General features: G+C 40.7%; 1 protein-coding gene across 6 annotated transcripts in view; it reads left to right on the top strand.

The window, feature by feature from the left end:
• Positions 1-19,716, top strand: part of LRAT (lecithin retinol acyltransferase) — a 49,768-nt gene that overhangs the window by 13,411 nt on the left and 16,641 nt on the right. The window contains exon 3 of one of the 6 annotated variants that reach the window (XR_002648248.3): positions 5,749-11,370. The exons of 1 other annotated variant lie outside the window; for it this stretch is intronic. Coding sequence is in view for 2 of the 5 variants with exons in the window: in XM_089912297.1 (XP_089768423.1) it covers positions 1,699-1,728 (30 nt within the window). In the remaining 3 variants the exon portion in view is untranslated. 4 more of the 6 variants (XR_016393361.1, XR_016393362.1, XM_089912298.1 and 1 more) reach the window with 4 other exon arrangements.

Here is a 19,716-nt window from a genome sequence, read left to right as displayed (position 1 = left end):
ATATCATATGGTATTTGTCTTTCTCTTTCTGATTTACTTCACTTAGTATGATAATCTCTAGTTGCATCCATGTTTCTGCAAATGGCATTATTTCAAACAATGGTAAATTCTTTTCATTTCATACCACACCTAATTTTTCCTGTATAAAAAATTAATAAACAGAAACCTCAATTAAATAGAGTTGGGAGACCAGAAGGGGGAGCTCTCATGCCCTGTGAAGATAGGTGACCCCAATAGGAAGAAAGACTCCTCTTCTTTCCGGTGAAGGACTCAGCCACTGAAAAGCCATGGACCCTTGGTTTACTACAGTTCTCCCAACTTCCGTTCCCCTCTATAAAAGAGTCCTTCTCCACTTTTGTAGGGGACTTTCACATGGCTCACCATGGTTGCAGACCTCAAATTGCAATTCTGTGCTGATCCCAAATAAACCCATCTTTGCTGGAGAAATATCCGGGAGTCTATTTGTTTCAGGTCAACACCTGGATGAGGATTGAAAGTGACAATAAAGTGACAAAAACGTTTGTGACAATTATTTTAAAAACTATAAAGGAATTGAAGACATAAGACAAGAAGAGAGAAAATCTGAAAATGAAGAGAAGAAAGGAAGTGGGTTTAGAGCACCACAGCAATCTGTTTGAGGGACAAGCTCCTCTGTAGGTGAACAGCTACACCTATGCTTCCCATTGCTGCCCCTGCAGGGACTGTTACATCTCCTTCTGTAGTTCAGTCAGATTTCTTTACTTTGCTAGTGCGCATTCTCATGACCGCTCTGGAACCAAGTGCTATCCCTTTGATCCCAAAGTTATCTTCCCACCTAGATAGCAAGTCAGACTAGAAAAAAACTAGAAAAGGTCCACTTTTATCTGCTCCCCCCGCCCTCACTGCCACCCCACCCTTGCTTGACTCTTTCCCTGGGCAGGCTCAAGGAACTTTTACTGACGCGCTCCTAAGTTGGCACATTAGAATGTGCTCCTAAGCACACATTTTTTGCCTGGTATGAGGCAGACATGGTGGGGTCCGGGAGGTCTCTCCCAGCAACCCAGAATCTGTGAAAAAAAATTAATAAACAGAAACCTAAATAAGCAGAGTTGGGAGACCAGAAGGGGGAGCTCTCATGCCCTGTGGTTACCAACCACATCTGGCAATTTTACCAACCACTCCACATTTGTACTTTCGGGGTTAGGATACTAAGTACTTCCTGAAGGCAGCCAAGTCATTCCCGCAACAAATGATTCAGATTCTGCTTCATTCCTTCCATGTGGCTCACATGTATTGAGTGTCCATGATATCCTAGGCACTGAACTTGGCAGAGGGGCTTCAGAGGTGGAAGATAAAAGTTTCTGCTCTGAAGGAGCAGGTATGTTGCAACCATAGTATTGGAACTATCTGAGTTGAAAGTGACTTTAGAAAATAAGACATTTTTGCATTTGTTATTTTATAAAGGGCTTTCACATACATTCACTCATTTAATAATTATTACCCTATAATGAAGAAACTGAGCCTATAAATATTGAGCCTATAAATACTTACATATAAATAAAATATTGAGTGGTTTTTAACCACCAAGGTGTTATTCTTGTTTAACTGTCAAGGAATCTGAGGCTAAGCAGGTTAAATGTTCAGGAGCCCATAGTCAGAAATGTAGTATCAGGACTCAAACTACGGTATTTTTACTCTAAATTCTCTATTATTTCACAGTGCCCTGTTTGTGTGCAATCAAGCAAATGAAGTCATCAATTTCTTTCCAAGATCATACTGCTACATCTAGCCGGTGGTCACTCGACATGAGGAGGGGTTTATTTACTTTCCTAGTCCTTACCTGTGCTTTCTGGCCACAGAGATTGAACTTTAGTTCAATATGATGTAATAGTTCTTAAGATTTTAAATCCTCACCCAAGGGAGTGAAACGGAAAGGTAGATTGGCCGCTGCCCCTGGAATCTGAAAGTTTAGCCGACACAGTTGATGTCTGGTTTTAGTTTTGTTAAGGTATCCATGCAAATTGCACCCAGTTACACCAGATGCTATTCAAGCTCAGCCGTCCTCTGATGGAGGTATGAGCGACACAAGGGAACACTCTATATTCCACAGTGATCTGTTTACAAAGCAACCTCCTTTTGTGAAGCAATGCCAAGATGGTATTAAGATGAAACAAAAGCCCATCACAATAATAATAGGTGTGTCTGTCTACCATCTGCTTTTTGGTACACACACAGATGCACAGCAGCTCCCTAAGCTGGGCATCTTGGTGTTTGGGACTTATCCTCTGGGTGTGTGAGGAGTCACTTCTGGGCAATGAAATTAACAATCCAAATCACAGCCCTGGAACTTAACTGGGTGAACACTGCAGAGCTGAGGCGCAGGGGAGGTGACAAGTGGACCATCCTGGCTCTCCACCAACAGGCAACCATGCAAATCCTCAAACAAAACTTGTAGGCCTATTGCAGGTGGTCGAATCACAAACAATAAGGGGCCTGGGTTACAGATCCAAGGATATTATTTACATGTGTGACATATGCAATATTTTTGATTCAGCAGAAATCCATCTTGGCCATTTTCTGAGAACAGACAGGATTGATTATCCTCCTATATATAGTTCTAAACATTTTTCCTCTAGTCTCTATACCACTTGTGAAACAAGCCCTGGAATCCCTGTTGACAGGGGCCACTGAGAAACCAAGACGGAGCTGACGGTGGGGTCTGAAGGGTAAGGCCCTACAGTGGAAATTAGCCTAGGAGATAGGACAGAAGGCAGAGGTGGGAGCAGGCGGGGCAAGGGGCTCAGGATGGCCCTGTCCAAAGGCCAGGGGGTTGGCCTAGTCTCTGACAAGGACAGGCCTCCCAGCTTCATGTGGACCCAGGAGTGCCTGTTAAGTGCCCGACAGAATTTTTGCAGCATTGTGAGGAAACAAAAATGAAGCTCACACCGGAGTGCCCCCTCCTGAGTGGGGGTGAACCACTGGATGCAGGCCCAGCAGCTCCCTTTATCTGTGACCCTAAAATGGGGGCTGGGGCCGAGCAAAATGCTGAGACCCCCTGAAACACCTCACACTGCGGAGATTCTCACCACCAGAGGGCGGCCGAGGGTGGCTCCATGCTGTTTCTCTCCGTCCCCTGCCGGACAGTAGTGATGGTGACATTGTTCAGGCTGTGGTTTGTAAGCCACATGCGTAAACGTGGCACTTATCACTCTGCCTTGTTAATGTCCTTTTTAATCTTTTGCTTATCTCTACCATCGCATCTCATGGTTTAAAATCCTCATTCTTAGGACTTGGCTCTCGTTTGTGATGCAAATGCTTTTTTCGGTCTTCCTAAATTTCTTCTGTTGCCCAGATAAATAACATCAAAAAAAGTTTTGGTATGCACCAATTTGTTTCCAGGGCGTGATCCCCCCAGGCCACCTGGCTGCCGGGCCCACACCCCGCAAGATGTGCTGCCAGAAGTGCAAAGCAACCTGTTCTGTCTTGCAAGTTTTCCTCTTGCCCACCATTGTTTTTTTGTTTTTTTGGTGTTTTTTTTTTTTTGCGGTACGCGGGCCTGTCATTGTTGTGGCCTCTCCTGCTGCGGAGCACAGGCTCCGGACGCGCAGGCTCAGTGGCCACGGCTCACGGGCCCAGCCGCTCCGCGGCATGTGGGATCTTCCCGGACCAGAGCACGAACCCGTGTCCCCTGCATCGGCAGGCGGACTCTCAACCACTGCGCCACCAGGGAAGCCCCATTGTTTGTTTTGTTTTGGTTTTGTTTTATTTATTTTTGGCTACGTTGCACGTGGACTTTCTCTAGTTGCAGCCAGCGGGGTCTACTCTTCGTTGCAGTGTGCGGGCTTCTCATGGCGGTGGCTTCTCTTGTTGCAGACCACGGGCTCTAGGTGCTTGGGCGTCAGTAGTTGTGGCTAGCAGGCTCTGTAGTTGTGGCTTATGGGCTCAGTAGTTGTGGCTCGCTGGCTTAGTTGCTCCATGGCATGTGGGATCATCCCGGACCAGGGCTCGAACCTGTGTCCCCTGCATTGGCAAGTGGATTCTTAACCATTGTGCCACCAGGGAAGCCCCTACCATCTGATTTAATGGGAGACTGTCAAAATCATTTTATTCCTCGATTTAATAGGAATAAAATCTATTTATATATATTGGAAATGTTACTCTTGTTTAATCCTCTAATTTTCTGTTGTTTCATAAACATTATCACATTGATTTGCTGTTGCTTATCATAATTTCACTTTTCCTCTACGCGTCTATTCAGTCTTCATTGGGGAGCCTTTGTGATAAAATGAACACGTCTAGCTTTGAGTCTTGCTCGGGACCAGCTGGAGACCCTGGCAAAGTCTCATGCTTAATCTTCTCAAGTATAAATGAGGGAACATATTACTTACTCTCAAGATTATCATGAAGGTTTTAAAGTATGTTGAGCCCCCCTAGTGGGTTGGCACATAGATATGCTTAATAAATGTTAACCAAGGGGCCATATATTAGTATCACCTCTTGCATACTCTGAGCAGTATTTTTAGGAGGCTTACAGTTCCTTTGGGATCTACACATCAATACCTTCCGTTAACGTTTTAAAAGGGATTCTCCTGTCCTGCTGCTTCTGCACCACAACTTAGCTATCAGTGCTTGGCCCTCCAGCTGACACACGTTGTGGAGCATGGCCAGAGGGGGTCTGGGGCAGCCGCAGGGGGCGTTGATGCTGGTGGAGTGGAGGGCCCAAGGCCCAGTGGTCGTTTAGTCAGTCCACCCATTTGAATGATGTGCCCCAGCTGCTGACCTTTTGGAAATCCTAGTAGCAGCCACACTGGCCTGGCTCACAGCAACTGGGTGTGCTGGCTCTTTTAAAGCAAGGACTTTATGAAGAGAAAGGGCCACGGGCAGTGAAGAACTTTTCATGTAGAAGCTGGGTAACAGGAGGGTTTGTTTGGAAGCAGCCAGGGAAAGGAGGAGGGAGAGAAAATGGAAGTGTGGCCTTAACACAGACGCCAGGAGTAGGAACCAGAGCTTGTATTGTAAATGAACCTCCTTTTCCAAAATTGGAAACTAGGAAATAAGGTAACTGTACAGTTGTAATAGCAATCATATTGATAATAACTATGGGGTTTTACAGCATTCAAGATTCCAACTGAGGGGAAGAGCTAATTGTGATCAATTTGTGTGTGGGGAGGAGTGTGTGTGTGTGTGTGTGCACATGCTCAGTGTTTATCCTAAATATTTGGGAATAATAATCCATATATGGATTAATAATAATATGACAATACCTAGCCAACTAAAGTATTTTATTAATACCCACACCTCATTTTCTAGCATTCTTAATAAATTTTCTTTTCAAGATATACATTTCATTAGCCTTGATTGCCTCCATCAAATGGACTGCTTATTAAACCTTAATACCAGCCAATTATAATTTTCTCTTATTCTGATTTCCTATAGTACTGTTCCTTAATGTGAACTCCATGGGGTCACCTGCATCAGAATCACCCGGGAAACTTGTCAAAGTGGCAGGTTCCTGGGCAACATTCCACATGCAGTGTAGCAGAGATTACTAGTTACAACACCATTGTCTCTTTCCTCTTTAGTAACATGATCCTTATTTAGTTGGGGTTAGCAATACACCTCTTAGAATATTACATTTCCTGACCTTCTTTTCCACATGACAGTATTCTGACCAACGTAATGAAAGCAGAAGTGTTGTCTAGGAATTCCAGGAAGGCACCTTGCAAACTAAGCAGTGCATTTTTTCTTTTCCTATTTCTCTTCTGCCAGCCTGAAAGTGAACACAATGACTAGAGTGCCAGCAGCCATTCTGGAACATGAGATGACTTTGTGGACGGAGCCCAGGTACCCAAGGTGGTGAAGAAGGAAGAAAGAACCTTGGGTCCCTGTGGTAACACCTTATCAGATTTGGGCTGGCTTTCTCCAGAGGAAATAAGCTGCTACTTCACTTAGGCCATTGAGAATGTTCTGTTCTATGCAGCTGACCTAATTCCACTTGCTAAATCTGCTGATTCAAAATCTCTTGAAAAGCTGCATTTAAAAAAAAAATTTTAAGTCAGTTTTAATGAAATTCAATTCACAAACAGTACAATTCACCCATCTTTAGTGTGAAGCTTGGTGAGCTGTGACAAATATAAAGGATAATCACACCCCAATTGAGATAGAAAACCTTTCTATAACTTCAAAAATTAACTCCTGGGTTTCCCTGGTGGCGCAGTGGTTGAGAGTCCGCCTGCCGATGCAGGGGACACGGGTTTGTGCCCCGGTCCGGGAAGATCCCACATGCCGCGGAGCGGCTGGGCCCGTGAGCCATGGCCACTGAGCCTGCGCGTCCGGAGCCTGTGCTCCGCAACGGGAGAGGCCACAGCAGTGAGAGGCCCGCGTACCAAAAAAAAAAAAAAAAAAAAAATTAACTCCTTCAAAAAAAGAGTGGATATATGTATATGTATAACTGGTTCACTTTGCTGTACAGCAGAAACTAACACAACATTATAAATCAACTACACTCCAATAGAAATTAATTAAAAAAAAAAATTTACTCCTGTTCCTTTACAGTCAATCCCTCACCCCCAGGCTCTGGCAGCTACTGATCTCTGTACTTACAGTTTTGCCTTTTTAGAATGTTTTATAAACTACCTGGCTTTTTTCACATACCAAAACACTTCTGAAATTAATCCTGTTATTCATCAGTAGTTCACTCCATTTTATTGCTCAGCTCATATTTCTTTAGATCAATATGTCCCAATTTGTATATCTCTTTATAAACTGGTGGATAGTTCGGTTGTTTCCAGTATGTGGCTATAATGAATGAAGCTGTTATAAACATTCATGTTCAAATCTCTGTGTGGGTATTTTTTACATTTCTGTTGGGTAAATATCTAAGATTATTCAAAGAGACTGTGCCATTGCACCCCATCAACAATGTAGAAGGGATCCAGCTCTGCACACTCAAGCATTTGGTGTTGCCAATTTTTCTTGTTGTTGTTGCTTAATTTTAGCTCTCCTAGTAGCTGTGTAATAGTATCTCATGGGGATTTTAATGTGAATTTTTCTGATGAATACTGATGGAAAGCACCTTTCTATGTGTTTGCTCTCCAAATCATTTCTTTTTGGTAATGCATCTGTTCAAATATTTTAATGAGTATGTTTAAGTTCTTTATGTATTATTGATACAGTCTCCCATCAGATATGTGTTTACAAACATTTTCTTTCCGGTCTGCGGTTTGTCTTTTTATTTTCTTTTCAGTGCCTTTCAAAGAGCAGGGAATTAAATTCAATTACCCAGTTTTTAGGGGTTCTGCTTTTTATATATGTTCTATAAAATCTTTGCCTAACCTAAGATCTCAAAAATTTTCTCCTATGTTTTCCTTTTTTTTAATTTTTAATTTAATTTTATTTATTTTTTAATACAGCAGGTTATTATTAGTCATCAATTTTATACACATCAGTGTATACATGTCAATCCCAATCACTCAATTCATCACACCACCACCGACACCCCACTGCAGTTTTCCCCACTTGGTGTCCATATGTTTGTTCTCTACATCTGTGTCTCAACTTCTGCCCTGCAAACCGGTTCATCTGTACCATTTTTCTAGGTTCCACTTACATGCGTTAATATATGATATTTTTTTCTCTCTTTCTGACTTACTTCACTCTGTATGACAGTCTCTAGATCCATCCACGTCTCAACAAATGACCCAGTTTCGTTCCTTTTTATGTCTGAGTAATATTCCATTGTATATATGTACCGAAACTTCTTTATCCATTCATCTGTCGATGGGCATTTAGGTTGATCCATGACCTGGCTATTGTAAATAGTGCTGCAGTGAACATTGGGGTGCATGTGTCTTTTTGAATTATGGTTTTCTCTGGGTATATGCCCAGTAGTGGGATTGCTGGATCATATGGTAATTCTATTTTTAGCTTTTTAAGGAGCCTCCATACTGTTCTCCATAGTGACTGTATCAGTTTGCATTCCCACCAACAGTGCAAGAGGGTTCCTTTTTCTCCACACCCTCTCCAGCATTTGTTCTTTGTAGGTTTGCTGATGATGCCCATTCTAACTGGTGTGAGATGATACCTCATTGTAGTTTTGATTTGCATTTCTCTAATAATAAGTAAGGTTGAGCAGCTTTTCATGGGCTTCTTGGCCATCTGTATGTCTTCTTTGGATAAATGTCTATTTAGGTGTTCTGCCCATTTTTGGATTGGGTTGTTTGTTTCTTTAATATTGAGCTGCATGAGCTGTTTATATATTTTGGAGATTAATCCTTTGTCCATTGATTCATTTGTAAATATTTTCTCCCATTCTGAGGGTTGTCTTTTCATCTTGTTTATGGTTTCCTTTGCTGTGCAAAAGCTGTGAAGTTTCATTAGGTTCCATTTGTTTATTTTCGTTTTTATTTCCATTACTCTAGGAGGTGGGTCAAAAAAGATCTTGCTGTGATTTATGTCAAAGAGTGTTCTTCCTATGTTTTCCTCTAAGAGTTTTATAGTGTCCAGTCTTACATTTAGGTCTCTAATCCATTTTGAGCTTGTTTTTGTGTATGGTGTTAGGGAGTGTTCCAATTTCATTCTTTTACATGTAGCTGTCCAGTTTTCCCAGCACCACTTATTGAAGAGGCTGTCTTTTCTCCACTGTATATCCTTGCCTCCCTTGTCATAGATTAGTTGACCATAGGTGCGTGGGTTTATCTCTGGGCTTTCTATTTTGTTCCATTGTTCTATGTTTCTGTTTTTGTGCCAGTACCATATTGTCTTGATTACTGTAGCTTTATAGTATAGTCTGAAGTCAGGGAGTCTGATTCCTCCAGCTCCGTTTTTCTCCCTCAAGACTGCTTTGGCTATTCGGGGTCTTTCGTGTCTCTGTACAAATTTTAAGATTTTTTGTTCTAGTTCCGTAAAAAATGCCATTGGTAATTTGATAGGGATTGCATTGAATCTGTAGATGGGAAAAGCTGCATTTTTAACAACTTTCTCAGATAATTCTTGAACACAATCAAATATGAGAACCACCATCATGGTTTTTAAGGTCCATAAGTAGTTTTACAATTATTTCTTAGAGCAACCAAAGACAAGGATGGTACACATTATACCTTTACTTGTATAGGACCATGAAAACAGTAGGCGATGGTCCATCAGAACCCACAGAATAAATAAATGGGTAAGAAAATCTTCTACTAATTTCTTCCCTTAACTACCTGAGAAAATGTTTCTTAACTATGGACAATTTTAAGAAACACTTGGAAGATAAATCTTTTTCTACTGCTCTGAACATCCTAAGTATAGCACTACCTGTCAACACAGTGATCAGCGGCTTTGCAGTGACACTGTAATTTCTCAGTGTGGTGCTTGTTTTGCCTTTGGAATCCCCTCCAGAGTTTGCTACCAGGATAGTCTCAGTCCAGTAGTCCTACTCAGTCCTTCAGTGCTGCTAGCCTCATGAGGAGTAAATCCATTTCTAAACACAAAGCATCTAAATGGTCACTATATCGCTTCAATTATCTATACCTATATTTGTGTGTGTGTCTGTATGTCTGTGTGTGTGTGTAGACAATCTCATCACACATATCATTTTATGAACAAAGTAAACGTCCAAGTTCCTGGTCATTTATATGTCCTCCAACATTATGGCAGTTAACAGCTATGATAATCATATTGTTGAAAATGGCAGTTCCATGAATGAAAAGTTATATTTTTCATTTAGAACTGTGGTGCTCAGAAGTCAAGGATGATGCATGTTAATGATCCACAGGGTTCTCACTAAGAAGTTTGGAAATAATCCACCTGTGTATTTCAAGACATTGATTATCCAACGTTTCTAAAAAGGTATTAAAAAATCCAGCTCTTTACCTGTATTTCCATATCCCCTGTCTCCCATGGAGGCTGTCAGCTTACCCAGGGTATTGTCTTTTCCTTTTTCTCTGTGAGTATTGGCATTTGTTACTGAGAACTTGTGCTAGAGATTCTGTAATTAGTATTATAAGGCAATGCTTGAAGAGAAAGTGATTGCTAAATTCTTATCTATGAACGTCAGCAACAGTGAAGTTAAAAAAGCACAACAACCTAAGCTTTTTTTTTTTAAATTTATTTTATTTATTTATTTTTGGTTGTGCTGGATCTTAGTTGCAGCCAGTGGGCTCCTTAGTTGTGGCACACAAACTCTTAGGTGTGGCATGCACGTGGGATCTAGTTCCCTAATCAGGAATGGAACCTGCATCCCCTGCATTGGGAGGCGAATGCTTAACCACTGTACTACCAGGGAAGTCCCAATCTAATCTTTCTAAGTGTTAATTTTCTTCCCTGCAAAATGGATAAAAAAATAGTACTTTTTGGGGCTTCCCTGGTGGCGCAGTGGTTGAGAGTCCACCTGCCGATGCAGGGGACACGGGTTCGTGCCCCGGTCCGGGAAGATCCCACATGCCATGGAGCAGCTGTGCCCGTGAACCATGGCCGCTGAGCCTGTGCGTCCGGAACCTGTGCTCCACAACGGGAGAGGGCACAGCAGTGAGAGGCCTGCGTACCGCAAAAAAAAAAAAAAAAGTACTTTTTCATCAAGTTGCAGTGAAAAATAAATAAGATAAGGCTTATTTATTTTAAGCCTTATTTATTTATTTAAAGTTCTGAGCATAGTGCCTAAACAAATGTTAGCTGTGATTGGTCAGTTCTCCTGTTAAATGTTTCAGCTTCATTGTGTTTCTGACTGGATGATAAAACATCTGTGAAACTTTATTAAATATATTATTTTAAACCTATTCTCTGAGGGTTTTTTGTGGCAATCTCCAAAATTGGAAAACCAACCCTTCTCCCACCCCCAAGGAAAAGGGAGGTGACTCTTGTCTGAATTTACAGAGGAGTCTGGCTCCTTGGATCTTTCCCAAGGAATTGACTCCTAGACTAGTCTCTCCCTTTCCATTCAAGTGCCTTCTGTTCAGTGAATGGTTCCTCACTGGTGGGAATGTTAATTTGCTATAAATTATTGGGGTAATGTGTTCCACATTACAAAACTATTGGATTGTGTTTTCCTCCTTCCTGTTATTATCGTTATTGGAAAGAGAGTGAATTATCATTGAAACTTTGAGCCAAGGCCACTGACCTAAATTCCATGGATTATCTATGTAGGAGACAATTTTGCTAGTACTTGATAAAAAAGCATAACATACAGAAAGTCTGGATGTGCTTAATTTTTATTCTTTTTGAAATGACTTTTTTAACTATAGATGTAATATGTGCTCATGTAGAAGATCTAGAGACTTCAAAATATATAATGAAATTTAAAATCACCAAAAATCCGTATACCTGGAATTACACCCACTGTTGGGATTTTAGTGTATTTCCATTAGCCTTTCCTAACTCCCTAGCTAGACTGGGCAGAAGGTCAAGGTGTCTCTGCTGTACAGAGGAGCCTAGTAACTGCTAGATTTCCAAAGAATAGACTTGTGAGGTCCCGCTAGGGCTCTCCTCCCAGAGTCAGACCTTGCTTGGACCTTTCTTTCTCCATCTGATGACACAGTGATTGATGTTTGGGCAAGGACTTCACTAGAGGATGCATGTAAGAGATGCCAGCTGAAAACACGGTGAGAAAGGAGTACAGAGAGAAGCAGGACCATTCATGGTACACAAAGGACTCTGTGCAGCCTCCCACTCACAGGGAGCTTCGTTCCTTCTCTAAATGTACTATATACACAACAGACCCAATTTATTGTTTCCCCGTGAATGCTAAGTGCCTGCTTCTCTCAGGATCCTTGTGAAGTGAGGATATCTGCAAGTAACAGAAGGGAAGCCCTGTTTTTATTCCCTTTTTTAATTTATAGGTGGGAGAAAGGCCTCCCACCCCTACTGCATCTAGAAACTTCAGGCCTGTCCTTCCCGCCTTGAACGCCACCTTCTATCCTAGTGACTAATTTGTTTCTCTGGAGCCTAGGTTCCAGCCATAGATGGGACACATTAGCCACTGAAAACAATGTAGCTGCGTGTATTCCTCCCTGAGAGAATAAGGGTTCCTGTCACACCCAGGTACGGCAACAGTCACTTTTTTTTTTAGTCTTGACTTATCTACTTCATTTTAAAAAACTTTTATTGGAGTATAGTTGATTTACAATGTTGTGTTAGTTTCAGGTGTACAGCAGAGTGAATCAGTTATACATATACATATATCCACTCTTTTTTTTTTCTTTTTTGATTCTTTTCCCATATAGGCCACTACAGAGTATTGAGTAGAGTTCCCTGTGCTATACAGCAGGTTCTTATTAGTTATCCATTTTACATATAACAGTGTGTACATGTCATTTCTATCCTGTTCCGTTGATCTATATTTCTGTTTTTGTGCCAGTACCATACTGTTTTGATTACTGTAGCTTTCTAGTATAGTCTGAAGTCAGGGAGCCTGATTCCTCCAGCTCCGCTTTTCTTTCTCAAGATTGCTTTGGCTATTTGTGGTCTCTTGTGTTTCCATACAATTGTAAATTTTTTTGTCTATTTCTGTGAAAAATGCCATTGGTAAATGTCTCATTTCAGCGTTCATCATCATGCTTGTTGTCATGCACTGAAACTTAAACTTATGGTCATCCTCACATGCATTATTGGACACTGAACATTAACCTTATTCCAGCAGTCAGCACCATGCTTAGTCTCACCTGCATGTTGCCTCACTCTAGCAGGCATCTTCTTGGGAGCTGTGTCACACTGAATCTTGATCTATGCCACCAGTAATATTTTAGATTGCTGACACACTCTAAGCCTTAACCTTATTCCAATGACCACATTAATGGTTGTTGTGTCACACTGAACTTTAAGTTTATTCTACCGTTTATCTTCTTGTTTGTATTGACTTAGTGAATCTTGACTTTATTCCAGCAGTCAAGTTCATGGTGTTGCCACTCACTGAACCTTACACTTATTCTGGTGGTCCCATTCATGCTTCTTATTGCAAACTGTATACATTAAATTTTTTTAAAATTCATTTTATTTAAACTAAAAAAATACAAGTCCATCCATTTCTCTGACCTCTCACCTTCTACCTCTGGCAACCAACAATCTGTTCTGTGTATCTATAAACTTCATTTTTTTTTTTTTTAGATTCCACAAATAAGAGAGATCATGTGGTATTTGTCTTTCTCTGTCTGACTTATTTCACTTAGCATAATACCCTCAAAGTCCATCCATGTTGTCACAAATAGCAAGATTTCATATGTTTTCTATGGCTGAATAATATTCCAGTGTGCGTGTGTGTGTGTGTATCACAATTTCTTTCTCTATTCATCCATCAATGGACACTTAGCTTGTTTCCATATCTTGGCCAATGCTGCAATGAACATGGGGGTGCACATATATTTTTGAATCAGTATTTTTGTTTTCTTTGGATAAATACCCAGAAGTGGAATTGCTGGATCATATGGTAGTTCTATTTTTAATTTTTTGAGGAAGCTCCATACTGTTTTCCATACTGTTTGCACCAAATTACATTCCCCCCAACAGTGCACTAGGGTTCCCTTTTCTCCACATCCTTACCAACACTTGTAATTTCTTGTCTTTTTGATAATAGCTATACTAACAAGTATGAGGTGATATCTCATTGTGTTTTTTTAATATTCCAGTTTATGGAGATATAATTGACATATAGTAATATGTAAGTAATAAGATACACAGCACAATTATTTGATTTACATATATCATGAAGTGATTATCAAAATAAATTTCATAAATCCTCTCATCTTGTGTAGGTACAAAACTAAAAAAATACAAAAATCTTTTTCTTGTGATGAGAACTCTTAGGATTTACTCTCTTAACAGTTTTCATATATAATAGACAGCATAGTTAATTGTATTTAACATATTGTACATTATATCCCCAGTACTTAATTATCTTACAACTAGAAGTTTGTACCTTTTGACTGCCCTCATCCATTTCCCCCTCCACCAACCCTCACCCCCACCCATGCCTCTGGCAACCGCAAGTAGGATCTCTTTCTCTGTGAGTTAGCTTGTTTGTTTTTGAAATATAATTGACCTACAACACTATGATAGTGCCTGTTACACAACATAGTGATTCAATATGTCTATACCTTACAGACTGATCTCCACAATAAATCTAGTTATGATAAGTCTAGTTACAATCTGTCACCATACAAAAACATTACAGAGTTATTGACTATATTCCCCACAGTGTACATTTCACATCCATGACTCATTTATTTTGCAAATGGAAGTTTGTACCTATTAATCTCCCACACCTATTTCGTATCTCCCCCTACTTTCCTACCCTCTGGCAAACACCTGTTTGTTCTGTGTGTCTATAACTTTGTTTCTATTACATTTGTTCATTTGTTTTGTTTTGTTTTGTTTTAGATTCCACATATAAGTGAAATCATATGACATTTGTCCTTCTCTGTCTGACTTATTTCACTTACCATAATACTCTCTAGATCCATCATGTTGTCATAAATGGCAAGATTTCATTCTTTTTTTATGGCTGAGTAACATTCCATTTTACACACATACACACACACACACACACACACACAATCTTTTTTATGCATTCATCTACTGATGGGCACTTAGGTTGCCTCCATACCTTGGCTATTGCAATGAACATAAGGGTGCATATATTTTTCCTAATTAGTGTTTTTTTTTCTTCCGATCTCTACCCAGGAGTGGTATTGTTGGATCATGTTCTATTTTGTAGTTCTATTTTTATTTTTTTGAGAAATCTCCATACTGTTTTCTATAGTGGCTGTACCAATTTACATTCCCACCAACAGTGCACAAGGGTTCCCTTTTCTCCACATCCTTGTCAACAGTTGTTATTTGTTATCTTTTTGATAATAGCCATTCTGACAGGTGTGAGGTGGTATTACATGGTGGCATTGATATGTATTTCCCTGTTGATTAGTGATATTGAGCACCTTTTCATGTGCCTGCTAGCCACCAGTATGTCTTCCTTGGAAAATGTCTGTTTAGATCTTCTGCCCATTTTTTAATTGGGTTGTTTAATTGATATTATGTTATATGAGCCGCTGTATATTTTGAATATTAACCCGTTATCTGATATACAATTTGCAAATATCTTCTTCCATTCAGTAGGTGAATTTTTTGTTTTGTTGATAGTTTCCTTTGCTGTGCATAAGCTTTTTAGTTTGATGTAGATCCATTTGTTTATTTTTGCTCTTGTATCCCTTGCCAGAGGAGACATATTCAAAAATATATTATGAAGATGGATGCTAAAGAGTGTACTGCCTATGTTTTCTTCTAGAAATTCTATGGTTTCAGATCTTACATTTAAGTTTTCAATGTACTTTGAATTTATTTTTGTGCATGGTATGAGAGAGTAGTCCAGTTTGATTCTTTTGCATTTAGCTGTGTAGTTTTCCCATCATCATTTGTTAAAGAGGCTGTCTTTTCCCCATTGTATAATCTTGCTTCCTTTGTCATAGATTAATTGCTATATATATGTATGGGTTCATTTCTAGGTTCTCTATTCTGTTCCATTGATCTGTGTGTCTGTTTTTGTGCCAGACGCATACTCTTTTGATTACTATAGCTTTGTAATGTAGTTTGAAATCAGAGAGTGTAATATCTCCAGCTTTGCTCTTTCTTCTCAAGATTGTTTTGGCTATTCAGGGTCTTTTGTGTTTCCATACAAATTTTAAAATTATTTGTTCTAGTTCTGTGAAGAATGCCATTTGTGTCTGGATAGGGATTGGATCTAAAGGTTGCCTTGGCCATTTTAACAATATTAAGTCTTCTACTTCATGAACACAGTATGTCTTTCCATCTGTTTGTGTCATCTTCATTTTCTTTCATCAGTGTCTTATAGTTTTCTGAGTGTAGGTATTTTACCTCCTTAGTTAGATTTATTCGTAGTATTTTATTCTTTTTGATGTGGTGATAAATGGGATTGTTTTCTTAATTTCTCTTTCTGATAGTTTGTTGTTAATGTATAAAATGCAATATATTTATGTATATTACTTTTTATCCTGCAACTTTATTGAATTCACTAAGGAGCTCTAGTACTTTTTTGGTGGCATCTTGAGGATTTTCTAGGTATAGTATCATATCATCTGCAAACAGTGACAGTTTTATTTTTTTCTTCCCAATTTGGATTCTTTTTATTCCTTTTTCTATTCTGATTTCTGTGGCTAGGACTTCCAATACTGTGTTAAATAAAAGCAGTGAGAGTGGGCATCCTTGTTTTGTTCCTGATCTTAGAGGAAATGCTTTCAGTTTTTTACCATTGAGTATGTTGAGTACAATGTTAGCTGTGGGCTTATCATATATAGCCTTTAAAATGTTGAGGTATGTCCCCTCTATACCCACTTTGTTGACAGGTTTTTGTTGTTGTTTTTGTTGACAGGTTTTTTTTTTTTTCTTTTTACGGTACGCGGGCCTCTCACTGTTGTGGCCTCTCCTGTTGCGGAGCACAGGCTCCGGACGCACAGGCTCAGTGGCCATGGTTCACGGGCCCAGCCGCTCTGCGGCATGTGGGATCTTCCTGGACCGGGGCACGAACCCATATCCCCTGAATCGGCAGGCGGACTCTCTCCCACTGCACCACCAGGGAAGCCCTGTTGACAGGTTTTTTAAAAAACCATAAATGGGTATTGAATTTTGTCAAAAGTTTTTCTGATTCTATTGAAATGATTATATGATTTTTATTCTTCAATTTGTTACTATGGTGTATCACATTGATTGATTTGCAGATATTGAACCATCCTTGCATCCCTGGGATAAATCCCATTTAATCATGGTGTATGATCCTTTTCATGTATTGTTGAATTCGGTTTGCTAATATTTAGTTGTAGACTTTTGCATCTATATTAATCAGTGATACTGGCCTGTAATTTTCTTTGTTGTGGTATCTTTGTCTGGTTTTGGTATCAGGGTGAGTGTGGCCTCATAGAATGAGTTCAGAAGTGTTCTTTCCTCTGCAACTTTTTGGATACTTTGAGAAAGATACGTGTTAACTCTTCTCTAAATGTTTAGTAGGATTCACCCATGAGGCCATCTTGTCCTGCATTTCTGTTTACTGGGAGCTCTTTTTTTTTTTATTACTAATGCAAATTCATTACTCGTAACTGGTCTGTTTATATTTTCTATTTCTTCCTTGTTCAATCTTGGGAGATTGTACATTTCTAGGAATTTGTACATTTCTTCTAGGTAGAGCATTTTATTGGTGTATAATTGTTTGAAGTAATCTCTTATGATGTTTTGTATTTCTGTGGTGTCTATCGTAACTTCTCCTTTATCATTTCTGATTTTATTGATTTGGGCTTTCTCCCTATTTTTTTGATGAGTCTGGCTAAAGGTTTACCAATTTTGTTTATCTTTTCAAAGAACCAGCTTTTAGTTTCATTAATCTTTTCTATTGGTTTGTTATTTTAGGCTATATTTCATTTAGTTCTGATCTTTATGATTTTTCTCTCTCTCTACTAACTTTGGGTTTTGTTTGTTCTTCTGTTTCTAGTTCCTTTGGTAGTAAGGTTATGTTTTTTGAGATATTTCTTGTTTACCTAGGTAGGCTTTTATTGCTACAACTTCCCTCTTAGGACTGCTTTTGCTGAATCCCATAGATTATAGATCATTGTGTTTTTGTTTCATTTGTCTCCAGGTAATATTTTTTTTTTATTTCTTCTTGATTTCTTCAGTGATCCATTGTTTTGTAGCATATTGTTTAACCTCCACATATTTGTGTTTTTTGCAGTTTTTTTTTTTTTCTTGTAGTCGATTTCTAGTCTCATAGTGTTTGGTCAGAAAAGATGCTTAGGCCCGGGGGAGGAAGATGGCAGAAGAGTAAGACGCGGAGATCACCTTCCTCCCCACAGATACACCAGAAATACATCTACACGTGGAACTGCTCCTATAAAACACCCACTAAACGCTGGCAGAAGACCTCAGACCTCCCAAAAGGCAAGAAGCTCCCCACGTACCTGGGTAGGGCAAAAGAAAAACACAAAGCAGAGACAAAAGAATAGGGACAGGACCTGCACCAGTGGGAGGGAGCTGTGAAGGAGGAAAGGTTTCCATACACTAGGAAGCCCCTTCGCGGGCGGAGACTGCAGGTGGCGGAGGGGGGAAGCTTCAGAGCCATGAAAGAGAGCGCAGCAACAGGGGTGCAGAGGGCAAAGCAGAGAGATTCCCACACAGAGGATCCATGCCAACTGTCACTCACCAGCCCGAGAGGCTTGTCTGCTCACCCGCTGGGGCAGGCGGGGGCTGGGAGCTGAGGCTCGGGTTTCAGTTGGATCGCAGGGAGAGGACTGGTGTTGGCCGCGTGAACACAGCCTGAAGGGGTTAATGCACCACGGCTAGCCGGGAGGGAGTCCGGGAAAAAGTCTGGACCTGCCGAAGAGACAAGAGACTTTTTCTTCCCTCTTTGTTTCCTGGTGCACGAGGGGAGGGGATTAAGAGTGACACTTAAAGGAGCTCCAGAGACAGGGGTAAGCCGTGGCTATCAGCGTGGAACCCAGAGACGGGCACGAGACGCTAAGGCTGCTGCTGCCACCACCAAGAAGCCTGTGTGCAAGCACAGGTCACTATCCACACCTCCCTTCCCGGGAGCCTGTGCAGCCCGCCAGTGCCAGAGTCCCATGATCCAGGGACAACTTCCCGGGGATAACGCACGGCGCGCCTCAGACTGGTGCAACGTCATGCAGGCCTCTGCCGCTGCAGGCTCGCCCCGCATCTGTACCCCTCCCTCCCCCTGGGCTGAGTGAATCAGAGTCCCTGAATCAGCTGCTCCTTTAACCCCGTCCTGTCTGAGTGAAGAACAGATGCCCTCAGGCGACCTACACGCAGAGGTGGGGCCAAATCCAAACCTGAACCCCAGGAGCTGTGCGAACAAAGAGAAAGGGAAATACCTCCCAGGAGCCTCAGGAGCAGTGGACTAAATCTCCACAATCAACTTGATGTACCCTGCATCTGTGGAATACCTGAATAGACACAGAATCATCACAAATTGAGGAGGTGGACTTTGAGAGCAAGGTATATTATTTTTTCCCCTTTTCCTCTTTTTGTGAGTGTGTATGTGTATGCTTCTGTGTGAGATTTTGTCTGTATAGCTTTGCTTCCACAGTTTGTCCTAGGGTTTTGTCCATCCATTTTGTTTGTTTGTTTTTTACTTTTAAAAAAAAATTTCTAATAATTATTTTTATTTTAATTATTTTATTTTATTTTATCATACTTTATATTATTTTATTTTATCCTCTTTCTTTCTTCCTTTCTTTCTATTTTTTCTCCCTTTTATTCTGAGTTGTGTGGATGAAAGGTTCTTGGTGCTCCAGCCAGGAGTCAGTGCTGTGCCTCTGAGGTGGGAAAGCCAACTTCAGGACACTGGTCCACAAGAGACCTCCCAGCTCCATGTAATATCAAACAGCAAAAATCTCCCAGAGATCTCCATCTCAATTCCAAGACCCAGCTTCATTCAACGACCAGCAAGCTACAGTGCTGGACACCCTATGCCAAACAACTAGCAAGAAAGGAACACACCACCACCCATTAGCAGAGAGGCTGCCTAAAATCATAAGAAGGCCACAGACACCCCAAAACACACCACCAGATGTGGACCTGCCCACCAGAAAGACAAGATCCAGCCTCATCCACCAGAACACAGGCACTAGTCCCCTCTATCAGGAAGCCTACAGAACCCACTGAACCAAACTTAGCCACTGGGGAGAGGCACCAAATATAACGGGAACTACGAACATGCAGCCTGCAAAAAGGAGACCCCAAACACAGTAA

This window comes from Delphinapterus leucas, chromosome 5 (genome assembly GCF_059928025.1).
Source record: "Delphinapterus leucas isolate spDelLeu-1000000601 "Yukka" chromosome 5, BTC_Dleu_Yukka2, whole genome shotgun sequence".
NCBI lineage: Eukaryota > Metazoa > Chordata > Mammalia > Artiodactyla > Monodontidae > Delphinapterus > Delphinapterus leucas.
This window is presented reverse-complemented; position numbering and strand designations above follow the sequence as displayed.